This window comes from Dipodomys ordii, unplaced genomic scaffold (assembly GCF_000151885.1).
Source record: "Dipodomys ordii isolate 6190 unplaced genomic scaffold, Dord_2.0 Scaffold160, whole genome shotgun sequence".
Lineage (NCBI taxonomy): Eukaryota > Metazoa > Chordata > Mammalia > Rodentia > Heteromyidae > Dipodomys > Dipodomys ordii.
The window spans coordinates 904,784-914,480 of record NW_012267376.1 but is presented as its reverse complement, the minus strand read 5'-3'; the positions used below and the strand labels follow the sequence as shown (position 1 = coordinate 914,480).

At 45.7% G+C, this 9,697-nt stretch overlaps 1 protein-coding gene across 1 annotated transcript in view; it reads right to left on the bottom strand.

Annotated features, from left to right (window-relative positions):
- Ccm2 (cerebral cavernous malformation 2) overlaps positions 1-9,697 on the bottom strand; it is a 50,766-nt gene that overhangs the window by 38,519 nt on the left and 2,550 nt on the right. Inside the window, exon 2 of the mRNA XM_013032934.1 lies at positions 5,762-5,935. Coding sequence (XP_012888388.1) covers positions 5,762-5,935 — 174 coding nt within the window. The remainder of the gene's footprint in view (positions 1-5,761; positions 5,936-9,697) is intronic.

The window sequence follows — 9,697 nt, the reverse complement described above, 5'->3', positions numbered from 1 at the left end:
CGAGGCCCTGGGTTCGATTCCTCAGCACCACATAAGCAAAAAGAAAAAAGCCGGAAGTGGTGCTGTGGCTCAAGTGGTAGAGCGTTAGCCTTGAGCTAAAGAGCTGAGGGACAGCACCCAGGCCCAGAGTTCAGGCCCCACGACCGGACCCCGCCCCCCCAAAAAAAGAGTCTAACGGACGTTCCTGCCTGGACTGGCTTTGAGCTGCGATCCTCAGATCTCAGCCTCCTGTGTAGCTTAGGATTACAGGCGTGAGCCACCTGTGCCCAGCTACCACTTCCAGATTTGTACCGGTTATTTGGAGATAAGAGCTTACAGACTTTTGTGCCAAAGCTGGCTTTGAACTGTGATCCTCAAATCTTAGCCTCTTGAATAGCTAGGAATATAGGCATGAGCCACCAATGGCTAGCTCCATTCACTTTTCATAGTTACAGAGCTACTCAAATTGCCTAATTCATATTGGGTGTCTGTAATCATTTGGGGAGAACTGACATTAGCTGGGCTATGCTTTCCTGTACACAAACAGGGCATGTGTTTCCCCTCGTTCAGCCCTTTGGTGTCTTTTTTTTTTTTTTTGGCCAGCCCTGAAGCTTTAAATTCAGGGTCTGGGATCTGTCCTTCAGCTTTTTTTGCTCAAGGACAGAACTCTACCATTTGAGCCATAGTGCCACTTCCAGCTTTTTCTGTGTATGTGGTACTGAGGAATCAAACCCAGGGCTTCATGCATGCTAGGCAAGCACTCTATCACTAAGTCACATTCCCAGCCCCCCTCTGATGTCTTTCGTGTCTCTCCATTTAACTGTATCTTTTCTGATATCTTCAGTTTTGTACAGCTTTCAGCTATATAACAAACCCTATATATGGTTTATAGGATCTACCCTTAAGTGCTTTGTTATTTTAAGCAATTGTAAATGATTCTGCATTTTTCATTTTGGTATTTATATAACAGTGATGACATATGATTGGGTACTAGATTTTTTTTTTGGTCAAATAATTTTCTGCACTTACTGGCTATTGCATTTTCAAGAATTAAGCCAGCCTTACTTCCTTAAAATAAACTCCATTGAGTCATTATATACACATTAATACATATACACACACAGACATACACACTCACACACACATTGTATGTATACTGGACTTGGACTTGAAATCGGGGACCTGGGTGCTGGCCTTGAACTTTTTTGCTCAAGGTTAGTGTTCTACCACTTGAGTCACAGCTCCACTTCCAACTTTTTGGTAGCTAATTAGAGATAAAGTCTCAAGGGTTTCCTATTTGGGCTGGGTTCAAACCGCAATCCTTAGATCTCTAATTCCTAAGTAGAAATGGATTCCAGATATGAGCCACCAGCACCCAGCCATAATATCTACTTTTTATGTAAATTCTGCTGATAGGGCTGGGAATATGGCTTAGTGATAGAGTGCTTGCCTCGCATGCATGAAGCCCTTGGTTTGATTCCTCAGTACCACATAAACAGAAAAAGCCAGAAATGGCGCTGTAGCTCAAGTGGTAAAGTGCTATCCTTGAACAAAAGAAGGTCAGGGACAGTGCCCAGGCCCTGAGTTCAAACCCCCCCAGGACTGGTTAAAAAAAATTTAAATTAAAAAAAATACCTCTGATAGGGCAAAGGACCATTAGTTTTTCTGTTACATACATTTGGCTAGAACTGAGCTTGTCTGAGGATTGTCTTGTGAAGCTGCCCCATTCCCAGTCCTCTAGCCAGAGGACTTTGTTATACTTTCAATGGTGAAGTTAATATTCTGGCTTGCTGGCCTTTTCAAACCTAGCTACAAGAGATAAAACAAAAACCCGAGGACTTGACCACAGGTCTCATCCTATGGTCTGTCCTCTTATACTACCCCATAATAAGATCCTGGGATTTTATATATACTGACAAGAATAAGGAAAATTATCTCCATGTCATCTAAGCTAGAAATGAAATTCCCAGCCTTTAAGTTCATAGCTGAATATAGAGCCCCACTTGCTTTTTCTTCTCTATCATTATCTTTTATTGACAGCACCAAGATTTGAACTCAGCTCCTTCACCATGCTAGAAAGATGCTTTACACTTAAGCTACATGCCCAGCCCAATCTGGTTTGTTTTCTGAGTACTATACTAATTCTTTTTTTTTTTTTTTGGGTCCGGTCGTGGGGCCTGAACTCTGGGCCTGGGCACTGTCCCTCAGCTCTTCAGCTCAAGGCTAGCACTCTACCACTTGAGCCACAGCGCCACTTCTGGCTTTTTTCTTTTTGCTTATGTGGTGCTGAGGAATCGAACCCAGGGCCTCAGGCATGCAAGGCAAGAGCTCTACCACTGAGCCACCTTCCCAGCCCAAAGTATCTTCACCTTTTTTTTTTTTTTTTTTGGTCGTGGGGCTTGAACTCAGGTCCTTCAGCTCAGGGCTTGAGCGCGTCCCTGTCCTCTTCAGCTCAAGGGGAACGCTCTACCGCTGGAGCCACAGCGCCACTTCCTACTATACTAATTCTTCCCCCAACTCCCCAGTAGTCTCTCAATGTATTCTTCCACTCAACTTAAGACATAGGTTGACCTGAAGACGCATGTACTTCCTCTCCAAAGCTGGCCAACTCTTCAGATTCATGTTCTGGACATCATTGTTCAATCATTGCAGGGACTACCCGCCTTTATTCTGTCAGAAAGGTTGTCAGACCCATGTCTTCTTTCAGATTTGTATTTTGAGATGACACATCCTCCAGTAACTTCTCAGAATAGCCTCCTGAAAGCTCATTTTTGTTTTGTTGTTGTTTTGTCAATTGTGGGACTTGAACTCTAGGCCTAGGTGCTGTCCCTGAGTTCTTTTTGCTGAAGGCTAGCACTCTACCACTTTGAGTCACAGTGCCAACCCTCATTTTCTGGTGCCTATTTGGAGATAAGAGTCTCAAGGCTCAAGTCCTGCCCAGGCTCACTTTGAATGGCATACTTCAGATCTCAGCCTCCTGAGTAGCTAGGATTACAGGTATAAGCCTCTGGTGCGCAGCCGAAAGCTTGGGTTTTGAGAACCGCGTTTCTAGCTTTTGACAGGATCTGTTCAATGTGGAAAGTCAAAACTGTCAGTTCTTCAGACAGTTTTTGTTTCTCTCCCCTTCTTTTTAGTTTGTTTTCTTCTTATTTGGTGCGGAGGATCAATCACAGGGCCTTATACATGCTGAGTAAGCATTCTACCAATGAACTACATCCCCAACTGAACTGTTGTTGCTTTACCATTTTTTCTTTGTTTGTTTGCTTGGGTTTTTTTTTTGGGTCCGGTCGTGGGGCCTGAACTCTGGGCCTACGCACTGTCCCTCAGCTCTTCAGCTCAAGGCTAGCGCTCTACCACTTGAACCACAGCTCCACTTCTGGCTTTCTTCTTTTTGCTTATGTGGTGCTGAGGAATCGAACCCAGGGCCTCAGGCATGCAAGGCAAGCGCTCTACCACTGAGCCACCTTCCAACCTGCTTTACCGTTTTTATAAGTTTCTTCTAAGCCAGGTACCAATGGCTCACTCCTATAATCCTAGCTACTAAGAGGCTGAGAGCTGAGAACTGAGAACTGAGGTTCAAAGCCAGCTCAGGCAAGAAAGTCCATGAGACTCTTATCTCAATAAACTACTCAGAAAAGGCTGGAAATGGCACTGTAGTTCAAGTAGTAGAGCACTAGCCTTGAGCACACAGAGGCTCAGGGACAGAGCCCAGGCCCTGAGTTCAAGCCCCCAGAATGGGCAAAAAAAAGTTTCCTCTCACGCTCTCCTCCATTCTTTTTCCTTGCAAGTCAGATATGATTTCTTCTGTTTAGTCTTTTTTAGAGATTTTTTTTTTAATTTTTTCAAGCCCAAGTTTTTAGAGAGAGACAGAGAGACAGAGACAGAGAGAGACAGAGACAGAGACAGAGAGCGAGAGCGTGTACACGAGTACTAAGGCTTGAACTCAGGACCTAGGTGCTGTCCCTTAGCTTCTGCACTCAAAGCTAGCACTCTACCAATTGACCCATAATTCCACTTCTGACTTGGGCTTGAAAAAAAAAAGTTTTTTAAGAGTATCAGATATTGACATGCTCTATATATCAGTGATTTGGCAAAGGCTGGACTAACCTCCATTTCTAGAACTATGGTGGAGCTGCAAACTTTCTACTGCCTGGTGATTCTGTGTTCTCCTAACTGAGCAGTGCAATACATTTTTCAGGCTGCAGTGATGCTGGGGTAGATAAGCCTTCTACACTGCCAGTCATGTGAAAGTATTGCACATACAATGCTGTCCAGTATGGGATTCTTGATAATTGTAAGAAATGACTGATGCTGGTTTATGGACTTAGTATTTACTATGCCACACACTTTATCATTCAAGTACACTTTAAAAACCTAGTTTAGGCTGGGAAGGTGGCTCAGTAGTAGAGTGTCTTGCATGCATGAGGCCCTGGGTTCAATTCCTCAGCACCACATAAGCAGAAAAAGCTGAAAATGGCGCTGTGGCTCAAGTGGTAGAGCGCTAGCCTTGAGCTGAAGAGCTGAGGGACAGCACCCAGGCCCAGAGTTCAGCCCCCACAACCGACCAAAAAAGGGAACCGGAAGTGTTTTTCATTTCCATTTGCTCATTTCCATTTCATCCTACGTTAACCTTGTTGTAATAAAATCCTTGCTAAAACTTAAAAGGACAAAAAAAAAAAAAACAATAAAACCAGCTTGCTGAAAAGTTTGCTGATGTATGGTTAGCTGTGTGCATCCTGTTTTCTGTGTGTCTTGGTTCCATTTAGAGGTCATGATGAATGACTGGCCCACACCATTCTAGGTCTGTGTAAGGACACTCTGATGTTTACAATAACAGTTGCCAGATGACACAATTCTCAGAATATATACTCAAATACTAAGGGATATGTGACTAGATTTTACAATGTTTATCCTTGCTACCCTATGTTTAAAGTAAGGGTCTGGAAAGCTGCTGGAAGCGGGATACTGACTGCCAGGCTGGGTGGTAACCCCTAAGACCATTATGGGGCTCCTCCCAGCTTCCCCAACAAGAACTCTTCTACAGATCCCTATGAGGGAGACATCTGGGGGCAGGCTTTCTGGAAGCCTGGAGATTCTTGTCATTCTTAAGAGGTTTTGACTTAACTTCTGGTCTTGACCTGGGTCTTTATCCTCCCTTGTGCCAGGTACCTACACATCTAAAGCCCCCAACTCCTAATGAGGGGTTCAGACAGCCCAGTGCTTCTCCTGAGACCCTGGACTCTTCTCTGAAGGCACTTGAGTCTGATGGTATGAGCTAACTAGTAATCTCACCTTTCTCACATTAATATGGGTCCTCCAAATGTGTTGTCTCCTTTGACTTTGTAACTTTATATCTCTTTTTTGTTTACTATCATTTTAAGAGATTTCACACAGCTTACACAGTATCTTGAGCAAACACCTTTTAGACACAATGAGCTTCAAGCCTATGGTCTGAGGACCCAGGCCCTGAGCAGTGTCCATGACACTGGCAATGTCCCCAGGGCCTCAACCAAGGGGTTCTTGTCATCTCCAGGCCGGAGAAAATGTGTTTTTCTCCCAGCTCTGCAACTTTCTTTTGGTGGGCAGACACATTGCCCACATAACTAGGCTTTGAGAAAGAGGTGGCAGGCAGCATGCTACTATGAAAAGAACCAGATCCTGGGTTTTGAGGAACTGCACCAGAAGAGGTAAGACAGTAGTGGACACAGGCGAAGGTATTTATGTGGAGGTGCCATTCAAAGTCAGTATTTGGCTGTCACACCTGCAGCCTATGATAACTTACCTTCACCTCCTTCTCAATATAGTCGCTCAGCAGTCTGTCGGGCTCGACGCGCTCAGGCAATGATAACACCACAGTGTGCAGAGGGCGCCTCTCTGTCACCTTCTCATGGGCTTTCTTATCTCTAGGCTTTTCACCTTTTAGGAATACTCGTTTAAATGGCGACACAATTCCAGGCTGCAGGCAGAAATGGCAATGATTGGAGTACATTATTCACATGCTTTGCATCGTACCTACAGCTAACAAACAAAAGCAGCCAAAACCACTACCACAGTCCCCATGCAAACAGGGCTGGTAACATCAGATTGGTGAAAAAAAAAAGACTAAGAACAACACAAGCTGAGGGAGAGGGCTCTAAGGCCAGCTCTCCAGCCTATTTCCCTTCTCCAACAATACTTAGAAAGTGAGTAACCGGCCAGCAAGAAGAGAACACATAGGGTAAAGAATCCCCCAGAGGACAAAACACCACCATTCCAAACTCCCTCCAGCTCTTCACAGCCACTTGACTTCAGAGAGCCCTGAGAAGTTAGGCGGGAGGCATGGATATCGCTGCCACCGAGGAACAAGCATACTCTGTCTGTGGTTTCCTTCTTAAAGGAGCAGAGTTTCTCAGGCAGCTCTGTCCCTCTGACAGGGCCCACGCAGCATTAAAGGTTAGAATTCCAATCTCCCACACAGACCAACAGGGAGAAACTCTGACTGGCATCCAGCCAGCCCCTAACACCCTGATCAGAACCTCACAATGTTCATCCAAAGGGAACTGAAACACTCGAGAGGGACCAAGTCACTGTGAAACCCTAGGGCTGCCTAATCAGTGCTATTGTGAGGAAGCAACCCCAAATGCTGTTGAGAGATGGCGCTGCAGTCCCTGTTTTGTCACTCAAACGAACAACCCAGATAGGAGCAGCAACCCACAAACACTAATGGAGTCTCAAGCTGTGACCTATACAGGGGAGTCATGATGTCTCTGCCATTTTCTCTGTGATTCAACAAATAACTGCAAGGAGATGTCAACACTCCTCTTAAAGCTCGCCTACCTGATTGTTAGGTAAGCCTGGTGCCCAGACAGCAGCTGGGACCTACCTTCCCCCTAATAACAAACAAAGTTCATATGAGACATCAGCAGATGCTCACTTTAAAAGCTCTCATTTCTAGCCGGGCGCTGGTGGCTCACGCCTGTAATCCTAGCTACTCAGGAGGCTGAGATCTGAGGATCGCGGTTCAAAGCCAGCCCGGGCAGGAGAGACCGTGAGACTCCTATCTCCAATAAACCACCAGAAAACCGGAAGTGGCGCTGTAGCTCAAGTGGTAGAGCGCTCGCCTTGAGCTGAAGAGCTGAGGGACAGCGCCCAAGCCCAGAGTTCAAGCCCCACGACCGACAAAAAAAAATAAATAAATAAATAAAAGCTCTCATTTCTGCCTCTCCCCACATATTGGAAATCTGGCCATTCACCAAATCCCATACAAAATGGAGTCAGAAGGCCTGTGGATCCAGGAGATGCCAACTCATCCATTTCATGGAAGGACATTACCCTTGAGGGTAGAGTTCAGTATGCCCCTGATCACAGGCAGCATGTTCAGTGACCCAGTGACTTGCAGGTCTGCTGAGGTTAGACCCTGACCAGCATGGACTCTTCCTCTCCCACCACCAACACACTAGCTCTCCAGAACTAGGGAGAAGTCAATGAATAACCAAAGCATCCACCTTCCTCATAAACTCTTCTCACAACTTCCAAGCCTACCACCAAATGTTCACAGAGACAGCTTCACTGTGATTCTTCAAATCTTTGGCTCCTGATGTGGGTTTTATTCCATAGAAACAGACATGGGATCAGGACAAAACACCATACAACTCGATGAGAAAGCTGGTGCTAGAGTTGTATACTCCACACTGCCACCATGCCTGGTCCTCTCTCCAGCTTAAGGACTCTTCTATGTAAGTAGAAAAGGTGCCTAAGCTCAAGATTCAATCTCAATCCTGCTGTGGTCTAGTTGTGTCACTTTGCTAAGCAACTGGTTACCTGAGTTCTTACCATCCCTATAATCTTGAGCATATGAGCATACAGTTGGTATGTTATAATCAAGTAAAACACATGCCAACTGTTATTTTCACAATTGTTTACTCCTAACGGTATATTGTAAATCTATTTCTTCATCTAGTGGCTCATACCGATAATTATAGCTACTCAGGAGACTGAGACCTGAGAATTTTGGTTTGAAACCAACCTAGGCAGGAAAGTCCATGAAATTATTATTTCCAATCACACACACACACACACACACACACACACACACACTAGAAGTACAGCTGTGGCTAAAATAGAACATCAGCCTTGAGTGCAAAAGCTAAGGGACAGCACCCAGGCCCTAAATTCAAGCCCCAGCAGTGGTAGGCACATACACACAAAGAGTAAAAGCATGAAAAATTGGAATGGGGATGAGTCTCAAGTGTAGAGAATCTGTCTAGAAAGCAAGCAAGCACAGGCCCAGAGTTCAACCCTTAACATTATATCCAAAGACAAAAAAGAAAAGGGCAGAAAGTGCTTCTGAAAGAACTGATATGGCCCAAGGCTGCCAGGTCCCTGCTCTGGGACAGGAGAGGGGCAGAATATCTCTGGGGCACCTTTCAGAATTCATTCCTCTCAATCCCACCACATGCTTTAAGTTTTGGCCTGAGGATGAATTTAGATAAGTGGTGGATGGAGTAGGAGGCATTTGGACCTAGTAGTTGCATTGTGGGGTTCTCATGGCAGGATGATAGGAAAGGGTCACTTGTAATTTGTTAACCAACCAAAGGAGGTATAAACTGAAAGCTTGAAAAGCCTCCTAAACCCAGTGATATAGTTTTAGCAGTGTAAAATCATGTTTCTCCAGCCCCACTGAAGACAACTGTGACACCTTCACCAGTGGCACCACATTAGGTGACCAAATGAGATACAAATTACTCTTTTTTTTGGGGGGGGGGTCCAGTCGTGGGGCCTGAACTCTGGGCCTGGGCGCTGCCCCTCAGCTCTTCAGCTCAAAGCTAGCGCTCTACCACTTGAGCCACAGTGCCACTTCCAGCTTTTTTCTTTTTGCTTATGTGGTGCTGAGGAATCGAACCCAGGGCCTCAAGCATGCAAGGCAAGCGCTCTACCACTGAGCCACCTTCCCAGCCCACAAATTACTCTTCAAACACTGGGTCTTCACTTGTTTTTCCCTCCTACAGCTTATGAAATACCAAGGCACACAGACACAAGACTGGCCCTTAAGAAGTATTCCCTACAGACATCAATGACTTCCCATGGCCAAAAGGAAACTCTGTTCCCAACTGATTCTTCTGAAGCCTCGTGGACAGTGACTGAAGGCTGGCTCTCATTGGTGTGCAGCTCAGCTCAGTCTGTCTGCCATTCTAGAAGTTGCCTGCTAGCCAAACTTGTTACTAATCTACACATGGGAGCAACAGGAAACCAATTCTGAGGACAGAGATTTGCCAAGATCAACTTCCAACCTAGAAGCACTCGCCAAATCCACAGGCCCACAAACCACAGGCAACTTACGTTGCTGTTTTAAAGCTCATAAAGTGAGAGTGTGCACACACAATTACAGTGGGTGCTAGGAACAAGCCACCTTAACCAAGGACCCTCTGCACATGGCAGAGGCATCTGCTCCTACAAGGCAAGGATAGCAGGACAGCCCCTGCAGATGCCTCATAGATACGCCTCTAGTCACTGTCTGAGGGTCTGATCTTTCCAGCTATATCTCTCTGACCTTGTCTTTGTGTGGGTGGATGTATGTACTGGGGGTCAAACCCAGAACCTTGTGTATGCCAGGCAAGCACCCTACCATTGAGCTGCACCACCAGTCTTACCTATGGCTATTTTGGGGGGGGGAGGGGAATCCAGTCGTAGGGCCTGAACTCTGGGCCTGGGCACTGTCCCTCAGCTCTTCAGCTCAAGG